This window comes from Suncus etruscus, chromosome 7 (assembly GCF_024139225.1).
Source record: "Suncus etruscus isolate mSunEtr1 chromosome 7, mSunEtr1.pri.cur, whole genome shotgun sequence".
Lineage (NCBI taxonomy): Eukaryota > Metazoa > Chordata > Mammalia > Eulipotyphla > Soricidae > Suncus > Suncus etruscus.
The window spans coordinates 98,098,554-98,115,390 of NC_064854.1; the positions used below are offsets into that span (position 1 = coordinate 98,098,554).

The following is a 16,837-nucleotide window of genomic DNA, read 5'->3' on the forward strand; positions in this document are numbered from 1 at the left end:
TTTTTTTTTTTTGGTTTTTGGGCCACACCCGGTAACGCTCAGGGGTTACTCCTGGCTATGTGCTCAGAAGTTGCTCCTGGCTTGGGGGACCATATGGGACACCGGGGGATCGAACCGCGGTCCGTCCAAGGCTAGCGCAGGCAAGGCAGGCACCTTACCTTTAGTGCCACCGCCCGGCCCCCATTTTTTTTTTAAAGTCAATAATAAATTTAAAAATTGACATGGCTTGGGTCAGATGCTGTCTATTGGCATTCATGATCGACATTTTTACCATTTGGGAAGTGAACAGGAATGAAGTCCTAGAGAGTTTGTTGGTTTCTCTGATCATACAGTAAGGTAGGGGCAAGCTGAGCACTTAAGACCTTTTGTCCTGATCTCCTAGACCAGTGGTGGGCAACCTTTTATTTCAACTGAGCCAAATCTTGCCAAAACCACAATTGAAATTTATTTTGAGAGCCACATTTTTAAAACCGAAAATACATAGGATGGTACACTGTTTTTAGTTTCAATAAGTTTTTATTGAGAATATTCTGCATGCAAGTATCCATATAGGTCGGGAGGATACAAATAACACAACTAATAAAACAAAAACTTTAGAACGATATTATTTATCGATAACGTTAAATTTTATAAAATTTGCCTTACAATGTAGAGAAAATTACATCCTGACAATGACTGACAATGTCACAAACACTAATGTGAACATTGGCCTTGGTTCTGATCAGAGCTGTGTGGAGCCGGCCGCCGGTGCTGCACACAGGGTGCGCACTGACAGAGGCTAAGAGCAGAGTCCTGACTCCTGGAGCACACAGAAGAGCTGTATTAAAAAGTGTAAAGAGGGGGCCGGGCAGTGGCGCTAAAGGTAAGGTGCCTGCTTTGCCTGCGCTAGCCTTGGATGGACCGCGGTTCGATCCCCCGGTGTCCCATATGGTCCCCCAAGCCAGGAGCAACTTCTGAGCGCATAGCCAGGAGTAACCCCTGAGCGTTACTGGGTGTGGCCCAAAAACCAAAAAAAAAAAAAAAAAAAAAAGTGTAAAGAGCCGCATGTGACTCGTGAGCCACGGCTTGCTGACCACTGTCCTAGACTGTTGCAATACTTGATGTGTATTTGTAGGCATCAGTGGAAACTCCACACATAACCTGAGGCAGCAAGTCAGTACAGCTTGATTCACACATAGCTCCTAAGGCTACTGGAGGGTAGTTAAAATTTGCTTCCTTTTTTCTGGACATCAGATTTACCAATTAGTTCCAGAAAAATCCTCTGGTTGGTGTTTTTTTTTGTTTGTTTGTTTTTGTTTTTGTTTTTTGTTTTTTGGGGGGGTCACCCGCCAGTGCTCAGGGGTTACTCCTGGCTCTATGCTCAGAAATTACACCTGGCAGGCTCGGGGGACCATATGGGATGCCGGGATTCGAACCACGGACCTTGCAAGGCAAGGCAAACACCTTACCTCCATGCTATTTCTCCGGCCCCTGGTTGGTGTTTTTCTTGACCACCTACAGTTCCTGAGCTGGTTCTTACATTAGAAAGGTGGGAGAGACTTTTTCTGGTGCTGTTGAGTATCTGGTCATTGAAAGGAGCACAATCTGAAGGCAACTGTTGTGAACCCTGCCATTACTGTTTCTTTCTCAAGTAGCTTGAGGGCTTCGTGACCATGTGGCCTTGGGAGAAAATATGAAGGGTGAGGGGGGAAATTGGAGCCTGCCAGGTCAGCGGGGCACTTCCTCCTTGTTCCAGACACACAAAACAGCCACCTGGTACAAGAAGGGCGCACAGGCTGGTGATTCAGAAGGCCTTGGCCAGCTTAGCGGTCGTTCTCCCTGCCTGCCCGCCCACTGCCTGGCTCAGGACAGAGCTGCCTTCCGGTGGTGGCAGCAGGTGGTATTGCTGGTCTCTTGATGACTCCACCCCACTCCCACCCCCCACAGTTCAGTTCTGTGACTCTGCAGTTGACTGCCTCCCTGTATACATGAATATGCCTGAGGTACTGGGGAGCTTGCTTGCTTCCTTTCAATGGGCCCACAGAGGAGGAGACGGAAGCTACTTGATCTTTCTGCCCTTGCTTCCTTGTTCCTTCCCTCCTATTCACTTGCGCTTTCAACAAGCATTTATTTATCCACTGTGTGGCCTGACTTGGACCCTGTGAGAGATGTGGCAGGCAGAATGTGCACAGGAGCCTTGCAGTGTCATTTCATGGAGAGAGGCGATGAAATAGGCCCTTTGGCATCACTGGGGCAAATATGTATGCTTCCCTACCCAAGCCCCCACATACCTGTAACCTGCTTTCCCACAGGTTGATTTCTGGGTCTGTCTGCATCCCTAGGAAGGTAGAGGGAACATTGTAGGTCTCCACATTAAATATGAGAAAAATAAGGCACCACAATGTGTGGCAGTAACTCTCACATACACAGTGTGGCGAAGATGCTGACTCAGTGTTGGGGCCAGAGATAGCATAACAGGTAGATCATTTGCATTGCATGTGGCTGACCCAGGGTCAATCCCTGACATTCCATATGGTCCCCCCCACACCACCGGGAGTGATTTTTGTTGTTGTTGTTGTTTTGTTTTGTTTTTGGGCCACACCCGGCGATGCTCAGGGGTTACTCCTGGCTGTCTGCTCAGAAATCGCTCGTGGCAGGCACGGGGGACCATATGGAACATTGGGATTCGAACCAACCACCTTTGGTCCTGGATCGGCTGCTTGCAAGGCAAACGCCACTGTGCTATCTCTCCGGGCCCCGGGAGTGATTCTTAAGTGCAGAGCAGGAATAGTACATGAGCATAGATGGGTATGGCCCAAAAAACCATGAGAAGGATAAAAGGAAGGTGGATTCTAACCTGCCTGCAATCAGATCCGAGTACTACTAACAGGTCAGAAACCTGGCCATGATCCCTTGATTAAGCAGCTTTCCTCTGGCTCTTTGGGGCAGCCAGGGTGTGGCCCAAGCTTGTCTTTTACTCTATACGGAAGTTCTCTGCACTGTGCCTGACTTTGTGCTTGTGACAGTACCAGAGTGGTGCCTGCTTCTGGGCCTTTGCTTTATTTTGATTTATATTTAAACTTCTTTAAATTAAATTAAAATTTTTTGTTTTTTGGGGCCACATCTGGTGGTGCTCAGGGGCCATTCCTGTTAGTGCTTGGGAACCTTATGGGATGCTGGGGATTGAACCCAGGTGGGCCACATGCAAGGCAAACATGCTACCCGCTGTGCTATCGATTCAGCTCCAAAGCCAGAGTTTACTAATTCAACTTTGTGCCACATGAGTATTTGCTGGGGTTTTTTTTGGGGGTGGGGGCTCACCTCTAATGATGCTCAGGGCTTACTCCTTGCTGTGCTCAACCATTACCCCTGATAGGCTTGGGATCATCTGTGGTACTGGGGATTGAACCTGTCTTGACCTTGTGTAAGGCAAGCTCCCTCCCCATTGTAATATTGCTCTGACCCCACCGTACTCACTTGTAAGGTTCTTGACCATGCTTTGTTTTAGCAGATTCTAAAAGTGAAGGGAGGGCCTATGCAAAACAACTGGAGTATCAGAAAAGATTCTCCTGCAGCTTTCTGTTGGAGTTTCACTGTAGTGAGGAAGTCTGGTCTCCAAGCCCAGGATGGAGGCACCCAACATATGCAGACTCCTGGAGAAAGTACTGGGATCTGTGTAGTGTGTACAGCTTTCCTCAGAGGCAGTATTGGGGATTTGGGACACAATTGGCAGTGCTTGGGCTTACTCTTGACTGCTCAGGGTTCACTCTTTCACGGTGGTGTCAGGGATCTAACCGGGTCAGCCATTTAGAGGTAAGCACCTTCCCTTTTATACTATTCTGTCACTGTAGACTTTAGGATACAATGATAGAAAAAGCTTTCAGAAATGTTACAGTGGGGTCAGAGAGATAGCATGGAGGTAAGGCATTTGCCTTTCATGCAGAAGGTCATTGGTTCGAATCTTGACATCCCATATGGTCCCCCGAGCCTGCCAGGAGTGATTTCTGAGTATGGAGCCAGGAGTAACCCTTGAGCCGGGTGTGACCCAAAAAAAAAAAAGAAATGTTACAATGCTTTCTTTGCCCTCAAAGCAATTGGTTTATTTTTGGGCAAAACTTATGTATTTAGTTCTTCCTTGTCTTAGATTAGATCTAGCAGGAGATGCAAAAGCTGTTTTTGCACATGCATGCCATTTGGGTCTCTGAGGGGTTTCCTCATGTGAGGTTGGAGGCAATGCCCAAAGCCTGGGGCCAGTGGGATGACCAATGAGTGTCCAGACTTACCTCTGCTTGATACAAATCCTTGAATTGCTGCTGAACCTTTGCCTAGGAAACTGCTCTTGAGAACATGGCTCAGAATCCATTGTATCGGTACTATTCTCATGTTGCCTTGCTTTGCTGGCCTGGCCCTTGGCCACTTCTGGTTGGGGGCAGGTGCTTGTGTCTGTACTCTTTTTCTGGTGTGCAGGGCCTCGGCCTCCTCAGGTGTGGCTCAGAAGAAGCGAGATAACCACAGAGAGGCATGAGAGAGGACTGAACTCCCTCCCTCATACAGGGGTCTGTTTATTTGGGGCTGTGCGTCTGGCAGGGCTTTCAGACAGTGATGTGAGAAGGGTGAGTGAAGGGTTTGACCAGCACTTGAGTGCTCCTGGAACTAAGTGACTCACATATTCTGACGCTCCTCTCAGTCACTTGGGAGTTTCTAATAACTGCGTAGGACTCCCCAGGATTTATGAGTGGGAATGCAGGAGAGGGTCACATCATCCATGTTTTCAGAGATAGCTCTTAGCTGGACATCTTTCTGACATCTGAATCAGAAACAATAATAGGCCTGGAGAATGCCCAGTCCACAGATTATATATGGCCCAGGAAATTCTGCGGTCCTGGTACTAGTCCATAGCAGGACAGACAAGATGCCTCTCATCACTTTCCTCATGGCCTTTCTGCCTGTGTTGTATTGTCCACAAGTTATTTTATAAATATCTAGGTAGCCCTTGGCAGAAAAGAGGTTGCCCATACTGCTCTAGAAGAAGTGGCCGCTGAGCATCAGTGTTCATAGTCTTCCTGGGGAGATCAGAACAGATGAACCGAAGACTCCTCCAGTACCTGAGGTTTTTTGCTGCCAGGACGTAGCTGTGATATTTACATAAGCATGCCCGTTGCCCATAGAGATTTCAGCTTCATCTCAGGCATAAACGCTGAATTTTTTTTCCTTTGTGAGAGTAGTGGGATTGGGCCATATGTGGGAGGTGCTCAGGGGCTTACTCCTGGCTCTGCGGTCAGGTATGACTCCTGGCAGTGTTTAGGAGCGGGGGGTAGTATTCACGCTGCAGGATTGGCCCTATGAAAAGCAAGTGTCCTTTCTGCTGTACTATCTCTTTGGCCCCTAAATGCCTTCAGAAAACTGAAGCTGTGTGTTGGAGATGTCTGTTGGGGCTAGAAAGATAGTACAGCAGATACAGAACCATGTACACGTACCCTGAACTCAGCTAGGAGTGATCCCTGCATGCAGAGCCAGGAGTGCGCTTCCTGAGCACTGCCAGGTTTGGTTCTCCCCTAACCCTCATAGAAAGAAGAGCTTTATGTTCCCTTCGGTACCAGGAATCCACAAAAACAACTTTGGATCACAGCCTTCCTACCACACTTTAGAAACCCTCAGGCTCCAAGAAATAACCCCAAACAACAATAACTTGATATTCTTGATATCTGAAAAACATTTATAAATCCCAAGTCAAAGATGCTACAATGAATATCAGAAGTTACTGGACAATAGAAGCAATAGATAATGGAAGTTCATGACTTCAAATATTTATATTTTCAAAAAAAATCAAAATATTAAATAATAATAGATGTTTATAGTAGTGTTATATTCTAAAACAGAAGGAATGAATTGATAATTATGGAAATTAATAATTTAGAACACAAACATATCTATAAGACAGAAATAAGTCATTGAAAAATAAACCATTTCTGGTAAGATTAATTTTAAAAAGTAAAGACATACTCATGAAATTATAAATGTTGTAAATTAATGATAGGCCATGAAAAAAGTTTAAATGGGAAACAAAAAGACATCAACAATATTAGAACTGTTAACAGTATAACTACAGGCACTGTCAAAATTTAATAGTGACAAATATTAAATTGATCAACTTTGCCTATAACTCTGAAGACTTAGATTAAAAATATTTAATTTTAAAAGAAATTTAGCAAAACTGACGAACAACAAGTAGTCCTATCTATAGATCAGAAAAGAAATTGTGTTGATATTTAAGCTCTCTTCACACCCTGATTTACTTAACTGGCATATTCTGACACTGTTCAGCGAGCAGTTTAACCTTTATTTTTTGTTTTATTTTTAATTTTTTTGGGTGGGGATGGGACCATATATGGTACAGGGCATTCAAACTGTTAGGTCAGTGGGATACAAGGTAAGTGCCTTAACCCCTGAACTCTGACTCTCCTGATGTCGCTTTTGTACAAAGGCATCAAAGGATGAGAAATAGTGTTCATCTCATTGTGTAGTTAACAAAACCTTAGCCATAATACCCAGTAGGACATGTAGAGTGAGGTGATCTGTGTCCAGCCAGTCCCAGTTAGGAGCAATAATTCTCATCAGAGAAATAATAGAAGAAACCAAAATGGGAAAAGGGATATGAGCATTTTCTAATGCTATCTGAAAAACATTGTTTGCAAGGTCCAAGACAATTAGCAAAAGTACCATCTGAATAGACTGAAAGGAAACTCTTGTGGTCCTAGAGACAGAAAGTCAGTCACCATCCCCTGCCAAAGTTAGCGAACTTGGAACACAGAGCGCTTCCATATGCTGATCACAGGCTTCACAAAGGAGAAAGTCTCTTGGTGACATTTAGTTGAACTATGTTAAGGATATTTGCACTCATGATTAACTTGGGCCTGGTGATTCCATGTGGGGTTGGAAAAGAGAAAAAGGCAGTTTAAGGCTAGAAAGGCTAAACGTCTCTGGGCCCCTATGATTTGAAGGTGCTTCATTGTCTAACCCCAAAGAAACTTCAAGACTGCCACCTGCACAAGCTTCACATACACTATGACATGGATGGGTCTAGGGCTGAATTGCCTGGGGTGCATTGGCGGTGAAACATTGAGTTTCTGGGAGAAAGGAGACCCCCTTTCTACACTGAAAGGAATGGAAAGATTCACATTCAGGACTGACACCTTAACATTAGGCTTGCTTTATGGGGAGGGAGAGATAGTATATTGGGTATGGATCTTGCCTTGCATGCACCCAGCTTGGGTTTGATTCCTAGAATCATATATGTTCCCGAGTACCACCAGGACTGATCCTTGAGCACAGAACCAGGAGTAAGCCCTGAGCACCACCACGCAAAACAGCAGCTGTGGGCCATTGAATTAAGTCAGGCAGAGCTTAGTGATTATTATATCCATGGATTTTATTGTTCCCTGCCTTTCTGTTTTCCCTTTTGTCATCCTTTTTGAGCTGCCCACCAGAGGAAACTGCCTGCAAAGCCTGGTATGGCAGGAACCTGGCCCAGATTGTTTCAGCTGTCTCTGCCCCCTCCAGCCAGCGCCTCTGACTAATTTTGTGGGCATTAGATGCATTTAGGGTAGCTTCTTCTCCTTCCTGATGTGGTCGCAGCTCTGGCTGTGACTTACATGGCCCTTCTTAACCTCTGTTGCCCAGAACTTTCAGTGGGTCTTTATTAGTTCCACCTGCTTTGTCTACAGGTGCCAAACCGGCTGCCTCTGTGGACCCCTGGGGAGTGGGTACTGGGGCCGGAACACACTCCGTGGCCAAGAGCTCTGACCCCTGGGCAGCCTCACAGCCACCTGCACCCAGCGCTGGAAAAACTACTGATGCCTGGGCTGCTGCGTCTGCCTCCAAGCCTGTGTCCACCTCGGCCTCTGCTTCATCTGGTAAGCCTCCGTCTGTCCTGGCCCTGAGCCCCTTTGGACCCAGCCCCCTTACCCCTTCCTTGGCTGGCAGGACCTGTGAGTTAAATTTGTCAACACTTGCCAATCTTCTTCCTCTGACACTTGCCGACCTTCTTCCTCTGCCTCTGTCCTGGCCAAACTCCCCCCACCCCTGCCCAGCTCTTAGTGTAACGAGGGAGCTCAGGGGCCTCTAGGTACCCGTATTTCCTTCCTGAGGAAGCTTTAAGAGGGGATCCTGTGTAGGTTGCCCTTTGTATTTTCTAGAGTTCTAGATGCAACTCAAGTGGGGTCTGGTTATCGCTAGCCCTCATTGTTTGGGATGGGGATAGTGGGAGTAGTGATGGGCATATGCCCATGCATTTAGAGGGGGCAGGTGAGGCCCTGTTGCCAGCCACACTCACTGGCCTCTTGTATTCACCCAGGGGCCTTTGATCTCTTCAGCAATTTGAATGGTACAATTAAAGATGACTTTTCAGAATTTGACAACCTCCGAACTTCAAAGAAAACAGGTATGTAGAAGGAGTAGCGGTTTTGGTGACATTCTATGTATTTTATTAGCTTGGTTATTGCACAAGCTTTGTATTTTAATCTTGGAAACCTTAAGAGTCAATCTGCAGGAATTTAAATGTTCTCAGTGAAAACTGGTTTCATTTCTTTAACTCTCTACTGGGTCCTTGCCTTTGCCTCCTTTCCCTGGCCCTCCCTAGGGCCCTGGGGTTTCCCAAGGCAAGACTGTCACCCCTGTCCCATCCCTGATTTGATCCATCATTCAGTTCACCGTCTTCTCCAAACTTCCCATTCCCCAGAGTGGCTGCCTTTTCCTTTTCCAGATGGCTGCCCCACCCCCGACAAGAGGTGGATGCCTCAGCCCCAACTTCATTACACCCACTCTGCGATTCCTGCTCACCCCTGATTCACTACCCCTGTCCAGATGACCCACTGTCAAATCACCAGGCCTAGGTCTCTTACATGTGCCTGGTCTGGGAGGGCTCAGGGCAAGGTGCAGACACTGCATTTGGAGTGGGCAGAGCAAGAAGAGCTGGTGCTATTGCGTACCCTTAAATGGAGGTGGGGACAAAGCAGACTGTCTCAGTCCATCTCGGAACCATGTCTGTGAGCCACATAGAGCAACTTGTCTCCTTTCTCTTTCCTCCCCTGGCTTCTTCCCTACGCCCTTCCTACTTTCCTCCTACTTCTCTGCCTCTTCTCCCAGCTGCAGCCACAGGCCTGACTGCCCTGATCTAAGGTATGGTCAGCCAGGCACCTCTGGCCCTTCTTGGCTCAGAGAACTAGAGGCATCTTGGAACACGCTGCTTCTTGGGGTCTTTTTTTTGCTGCATTAAAAACAATAATTCATGTCTTCTCTCCAGACCAGAGGACAACCTAACTGTCCTTGTCCGCACCCCACCCCTCTGCCGCAGTAAGGCCAAGAGGAATTGCTGTAAGAGTGGCCCACCACACAGTCACAGAATATTTACCCCCAACTTTAGAATTTTCATCCCCTATTCTAGAGGTATTCCTCAGAGAAAAATTGGAAGTGTGTATGAAAGAAAATGAAAATCATCTATAATTTTTACCTTGATCTAGCTTAACTTTACCATGTTTCCATATATTATTTTCTGAGCTCTTAGAGACTTTTTGGTTCAGCTCATTGTGTCAGAGTCACAATAAAATGCTCAGGCCCCTTTCCCTCAACTTTTGAAGCAACAGATTGAAAACATGTTCTCACTATGTTAAAACTCTTCAGAAAATATTTTATAACTTAGACAAAATCAAACTTACCTTTTTGTCTAGATCAGCAGTCATTGAATCATTACTTTGGGGAGGACATTTTAGGTTGCTTTCAAGTTTTTCTAAAGTAAATAATGCTGTGGTGAACATCACAAGTTTGCATTATTTCCTGAAACTGGATTCCTAGAAATGGCATTACTGGATGGAGAGTTATGACCATTTTTAAGAACCTGTCATCCTGTTGTCACATTGCATCTTGGCAAATTGCATTCCAACTGGCCTGTCTTAGCAGACCCTCTGTTGGCTGAATTTAAACAACAAGAACAACAAAAATACTCCACAAAATATTTGCTTCTTACTATTGAAAACTTTCATTGCAGAAAAATTTGTAAGAGAGTCAGTTAGTCATGCCTTGCCACCAACCCAAAATAGCATCATGTTTTGGGAGGCTGGTGCCGTTTGTCGTGCTGCTTTTCACAATGAGCCTTGAGAACCAAGCCCATTTCCTCCTCGCTCTATCCCTGCATGTCAGGGGCTGATGAAACGCCAATGCCGCCTTCTGCTGTCGGGACTGTTGGAAACCTACAGTGAACATCATGGCCTCTGCTCAAGGGCCTGCCCCTGGGGATGTCTCTGCTCTGCACTGGGTGTCCTGAGATTGCAGCAGCATATGCTCATCTTGGGAGCCCTGGCCTTGCCCTCACTATATCCGCGACTGTCCTTGTCTTGTAGTTGAGAAGGTAGACTCACCGCCATCCCAGAACAACGGAACCACTAGTCCTGATCCCTTTGACTCTCAGCCTCTGAGCAGCACTTCAAGCAAGCCCAGCAGTGCCCGGAAAACACCAGAGTCCTTTCTGGGCCCCAACGCCGCCCTGGTGAACTTGGACTCCCTGGTGACCAAGCCAGCCCCACCAGCACAGTCCCTCAATCCTTTCCTGGCGCCAGGTATGCTCATTTTAGCCTCTGTGGTCTAGTATGTTCCTGCTCTTCCAGCAGCTCTTTCTGGGCAGAGGGGAGCCACTGGGACACCCAGAACAGTGTCTCCCTCATTTGAGAGCTCTGAGTTGGAGCTCCGCACCCCTCTTCTCCCCAACCCCTGTGGCCCTGGCCAATCCCTATCCACTGGAAGATGGCAGTTCTGGTGAGAATAGCTACTTATACTTTGCTGTCCACTTTGGCACATTCTTCAGAGACACACAGACCTTTGGCCTGGTACAGGGCTCTGTCTTTCTGTGTGAGGAAGCTTGGCCTTCTGGCCTCCATATCCATCCCTTCTGGAAGACTGCCCAGAGATCTGCATTTCTCCCTCAGGGCTCCCCTGGGTGATAGGCAGAGCCCCTAGTTCTGCCTTGAATGCCCCCTTCACTGGCACTGGTGCCTCTGTTATGAAGGCCTATTGCCCGCCTCTCCAGTGAGGGATTGTGTGTGCTCTTGAGGGCCCCTCTCAGAAAACCTCCAGGATGGGTCCTTCTTTTCCCATAGCCTTTTCTGTTTAGGGTCCCTGGAGCCAAAGAATGATCCTGCCCAGATTGGCCTGCCCAGTCCTATTCTAGGGACAGACAGTTCTGATAGTACCAGATGGGTTGAGGAGGGGAATCTTTGTCCTGGGGCCCAAGGCAAGGAGGTGTGTAGGACCCCAGCGCCTTTTCCCCTTCTCCCTCCCCATCTGCCAGATAAGAGAGGGTGGCTCTGTGGCTTCTTCCTCAGATTCCCTGTCTTGCACAGACTCATTCTGACTGACTTGTTGTCCTTTTGTTCTCTTTCTCCAGGAGCAGCCACAGCTTCTGCACCTGTCAACCCCTTCCAGGTGAACCAGCCCCAGCCACTCACCTTGAACCAGCTGCGGGGCAGTCCTGTTCTTGGGACTGGCATGTCCTTTGGACCTGGCCCAGGCGTGGAGCCCCTGGCTGTGACCTCCACAGCCTCACACCCAGCTCTTGGGGCCAGTGCTTCCTCCCTGACGATGAACATGGTGGGCAGTGTGGGCATCCCCCCAGCGGCAACTCAGGCCGCTGGCACCACCACCAACCCTTTCCTCCTCTAGTGCCTGGGCCAGGAACCTGCAGCCAGCAAATGCCAGAGTGGCTGTGCCCACAGATGGACGCTGAGCAGGAATCTTGTGGAATGGAGCCAAGTGGGTGGGTGGGGGGTGGGATTGGGCTTCCTGGTCTGGCTCCTGGTCACAGGGTCATCTTCAGAGTCCCAACCCTCAGACCTGGTGGCGGTGCATGTGTGGAGGCAGGTGACAGGGACAGCAGGTAGCTCTCGTGCCTTCTGAGGCCAGCCCCAGTGGCCCGGGGTAGGGAGAGCCCCTCACCCGTGCTGCCTCCCATGGAGATCAGCTGGCTCTTGGTGACCTGGGACAGGGGGGTGGTCAGTGTTGCCCTTAACCCCCACACCTTCCACATAGGACTGAGGGGCAGGTGCCTTGTTTAAACCAGTCCCGCCTCAGGCCTATGGAGACCCCAGGTCACCCCAGGTGTGTAGGGAATGAAGCACCACCTCTGTGACGTTGGGGGGTGCTTGTGCATTTTCTCTCTCCCTTTGACTCCTGTGTGAGTTTAGAGTCCACACCACCCCCTTCCCCCCACCCCCATGGAACACTCTGGAATGAAATCCACTAGAGCAAGCTTTAAACTAATCTGAGCATAACCCTGCCACGCGGCTCTATGCTTGTGTACGTTTGCACATATTTTGTTTAGTACAGTTTCATATTTGAGTTTGCAGGATTATCTGATAGTCTTTTTTTGGCTAATATTTTTATAACGTGGTTCTTATTTAACTGTCTAGTTTTGATAGAATGACCAGGTCTGGCAGAATTAAGATTTTGGCACGTGTCATGTTTGTGATATAAAGCCTCTTATTTATGGTTTCGACTCTGTAAGAAAACTTTAAAATGAAGTGACAAAAAATGCCTTATGAAAAACTTAAAGCAAATTCTTTATAGGGAAAAATGTGGGAATTTGATCATACACACACACAACACAACACAGCACAACACAAATACAAACCTGACAAGAGTAATGAAACATCTAGCTTCCAGTTGCCTTTTCTTTAATTCCATTTTTTAGTGAATTACCAAATTGACTAGCATTCAGCCTTTTTGTCTAGTTCCTAAGAGAGAGGCTATTTTTCTGACTGATATACAACTTCAGGAACAGTAAAGAGAAACAGTCTTGTATAAATGTGACCCAGTCTCTGTTAGATCATCCTTCTGTGGCTGGGGCATTCAGATTGGCCAGAGCTCCCAACCTGGTGGAGTGTGGAAATGGATGAGCCATCTGGAACCTTAGGTGTCTGTGATTGCCTTGGTCTTGTTTTCTAGTCAGGCTGAAGAAGGGGACAGTATGGAAATGGTTGTTTGGAACGGTGGTGGTGGTGGTGGTGTGTGTGTGTGTATGGGGGTTGTGTGTCTCAGTGCCTGTGGCTCCCTAAGCTATGGCTCTTGAATGACCTGGCAGTGAGAGAGCAGGACTGGACCTGATACACCCACCTGCTAACTCCAGACACACTTTTGCAGACATTACAAATAATCATCTCTTATTTTGGAGAGGAAAAAATTAATTTTCACAAAATTGATTTATTTTTATTTTGGGTTACACCTGGTGACACTCGAGTTACTCCTGGCTATGCGCTCAGAAATTGTTCCTGGCTTGGGGGACCATATGGAACGCCAGGGGATCGGTTTACGGTCTGTCCTGGGTTAGCCGTGTGCAAGGCAAACATCCTACCACTGCACCATCGCTCTGGCCTCTCACACAATAGATTTTTAAACAAACATGCACTAATATTACAACCCATTTCTAACCTTTCTTCCCCATATCCACCACCATTAAAACAAGGAGACTATCATGAATAGAAGGGCCATTGCCTTGGCCGTCCATGACCTGGGCATATTTGCTTGACCCTGCAAGTGTCTCACACTTTTTGCTGTGGACGTCCCAGCTTGCCACCTGTTGGGCCCTCTGTCACTGCCTCTGGTTCTAGGAGAGTTGGGCCTTTTTGCAGGTCCCTGGAAAATGAATGTCACATGCCAGGTGGTGTCCACTGGTGTGTCAGGTGATGTCAGCCATCTCACTCCCACTTTGGAGAAACCTACATGCTAATGGCGGCCTGCCACAGCCACCCTTGTAGGTTGTCAGAGTTCTTGGCCATACCTCTGCCCAACCTAGACTAGGGACTAGACCACAGTGCTGCCCACTTATGGAGATTCTGGTTTCTTAGCCTGGGGGATTCCAAAGCAGGAATAGGGACTGCTCCCCAGGAAGATGCTTCCACTCAAATGGGCATGTGAACCCCAACCTTTTCATGGTCGCAGACCAAATTGCCACCTGATTTGGTGATTCTTCTATAACAAGACTAGAATCCTTCCTGAGGGCCAGGGGTAGGGTCAAAGCCACTGGGCCACCTGGGCCCAAACACTCCATCCCACTCCCTAGCACCGACCTGGTCCCCCGTCCTGAAGCCCACTGCACTGATCATGAAGCCACTGGCCACTGCTTCGTGTTGTACCTATGCCCTGGTGCAACTGGCAAGACTTGTGGCAAGCACTGGTAGGGGTGGTTACCTTGTCCTTTGCTCAGTTCCAGGGCCTGGTGGCTAGTTTTGAACATGTGTTGACTATTGATACTTATTTACTGTATAAATATAATTTATCATTTGTATCATGATGCAGTTTCTGCCTGTGTCCTTCCCACCATCTGTTTTGTTATGGGGCTACATTTAATAATGCTCAGGGATTGTTGTTTTGTGCTCAGGGATCACTCCAGGTTGGACTAAAGGGACTATATGGAATGATGGGGCTCGGACTCTGGTCAGCTGTGTGCAAGCAAGTGTTCTACCTATGTTATTGTTCTGCCAACCCTCACCCCCATCTTTTATGAAGTTCACCATATCAAAGTCAGCTGACATGTCTGGAACCCAGTGTGGCCTGAGGTTTATGGGGACAACCCACATCTTAAGACAGGCAGTTGCCTTTATAGGGTGGAGGGGCACTGTGTTGGGAGCTCTGCAGGGCCTTGGTGGTGGAACTGTTGGCCTTTGATCCTCTCTTTGCTGTGGCCTTATGTCAGTGAATGTTCTTCACCCCTGTGGATATGAGGCAGAGCCACAGACTTGCTTAGAAGGTGTGTGACTGGGTCATGCTAAACCATATCCCTGATTCTGTTGAGCTCTTTCCAGGGCCACTCCAGTGGCTGTGCCACTGGGCAGCTGTGTACCTTCACTGTGGCAGAGCTGGCTGCTAGAGAGTACTCAGCCCTTCTTGATTCTTTAGTATTTCTTCAGTGTCTCAAGTGCCAGGCCTATACTTGACCACTGAACCACATCCCTAACCCTTCAGCCCCTTAAAAACCATGATGTAAATGTACAGATGTGAACCAGCCTTTTCTAGCAGAGGTGCCAGTTTTGTACCTGAGAAAATACAGCAGAGAATAAGTGGAGAATTAGATGGAAGGACCGAGCAGGTCATCTGTGACTCACAAGCTCCAGCCTCTTCTCTGGGGTTGTCCTATACTTTTCTTGAATTGCTATGCTGACCTGGACTCAGGTCAGGGACTGGGGCTTGGCCAGGAGTCTGGGGTAGCTGAGGTGCCTCCTTCTGGACAGGTGGGTCTTTTAAGGGTGCTCTAGGTTATGCTGCATTATCCAGTCTGGTTCACCTTACCACTTGCTGCTCCTATTGGGCAGCTCACCCAGTAGCAGTTGGGAATTCCTGTTGCCACCTCTTGTGATACTGCCACTTGCAGCAAGGCCTGGAGGTGACCAAAGAATGAACAAGGGAGCAGTAGTGAGTCTGTTTTTTGAGGGGATCTGGCAGTCCCTTCATTGAGGTCAAGAAGGGGCACATATGACATAACACCTGTCACAGCTGGCCGTCTTGTCCCCAGCATGTTCCCACACAGAGCAAGCCCCTCCTAGATGCAGAAGTTCCTTTATCTCAAGAATCCCAATAATAAATGATAGTTGTTCTTTGTTTGGAGCCACACCTGGCTATATCCAGGGGATTTGCTTCTGTCAGTCTTCAGAATCATGATCTACAGGGATCTACCTGGGCCCCTAGCTTGCAAAGCATATACTCAGCCCTTGAGCCCACTCACGTGAGCTCATGCCAAATAATGTCTCTTTTACGCTACAGAATGTTGGTCTGTCTGTTCCTCAGCACTAAAAGTTCTTACTTCTTACTGAAGCAAAAGGTGGCACATAGGAAATTGATTTCTAGACAGCCTGCCTTGTTTCTTGCTTCTTTATCCCCAATTCCTTTTGCTCAGTGACAGCTGTGAGGCCATGAGGGATAAAAGGGCTGTCACCTTTGATACAAGACTGGTGGCTAAGAATGGAGTACCATGGGCATGCATTTTGTACATAAGAGGTTCTGGGTTCCATCTCTGGCACACAAGATACACAAACATGCACTTATCTCCAGAAAGAAAAATAGATATTAACCATATATGTTTTACTTTATTATTTAGGACTTAATTTTTTGGTTTTGGGGCCACACCTAGTGATGCTTAGAGGTTACTCCTGGTGGTGCTCAGGAAATCATATGAGATGCTGGGTAATGAACTGGGATGGCCATGCGCAAAGCAAATTGCCATACCTGCTGTACTATTGCTCTGGCCCTTCCTGAGAGGTTTTAAATGGATTGTTACTTAGCGGTGAACTAACAACAAACTCTGGATCTATGCAGGCAGGGAGGAGTATGTTGGCAACACGGGCAAGGGTGAAGAAAAGGACAGACCCAGCCTCTCCAGGGGCACCTTGAAGTGTGAGGCAGGTGATGGGTTCAGGGTTTTGGGGGTGGCCTGATAGGACACATTCAGAAGATGGAGGCCCAGCTGTGTGTGTCTGCCTGTCTGAGAAGCCAGTGTCAAGGTCTTCATGTAAAGGGCAGCTCTGCAGGGGCCATTGGCCTGGGGTGGGTGAGCCTGAGACTGCCAAGAGGGAGCTGACAGATTTAAGGCACTCATGGGCTGGTGCTCTGACCAGGCTCTGACCTCAGTATCAGCAGGAGTAGGCCACTAGCTGTCAGGGAGCAAGGGGTAGCAGTGAGAGTGAAAAGCACAAGGGTACAATGAGAGAAGAGTAAGTGTGTGTCATGGACTATGGACTCAGACGGGTCAGGCAAAAGCAAAGAGAGGAAGGGCTGATTGGCACACGGGGGTCCGTATGCTTGGTCTGGGACTTGGAGGACC

The 16,837-nt window shown here is 47.8% G+C and overlaps 1 protein-coding gene across 5 annotated transcripts in view; it reads left to right on the plus strand.

The window, feature by feature from the left end:
- The window catches only part of EPN2 (epsin 2), a 97,532-nt gene extending 85,015 nt beyond the window's left edge, over positions 1-12,517 (plus strand). For all 5 annotated transcript variants that reach the window (XM_049776866.1, XM_049776862.1, XM_049776864.1 and 2 more), the window contains 4 exons: positions 7,704-7,892; positions 8,333-8,419; positions 10,374-10,589; positions 11,414-12,517. In XM_049776866.1, coding sequence (XP_049632823.1) covers positions 7,704-7,892; positions 8,333-8,419; positions 10,374-10,589; positions 11,414-11,688 — 767 coding nt within the window. In that variant the 3' untranslated portion in view covers positions 11,689-12,517. The remainder of the gene's footprint in view (positions 1-7,703; positions 7,893-8,332; positions 8,420-10,373; positions 10,590-11,413) is intronic.
- The last annotated feature ends 4,320 nt before the right edge of the window (positions 12,518-16,837 follow it).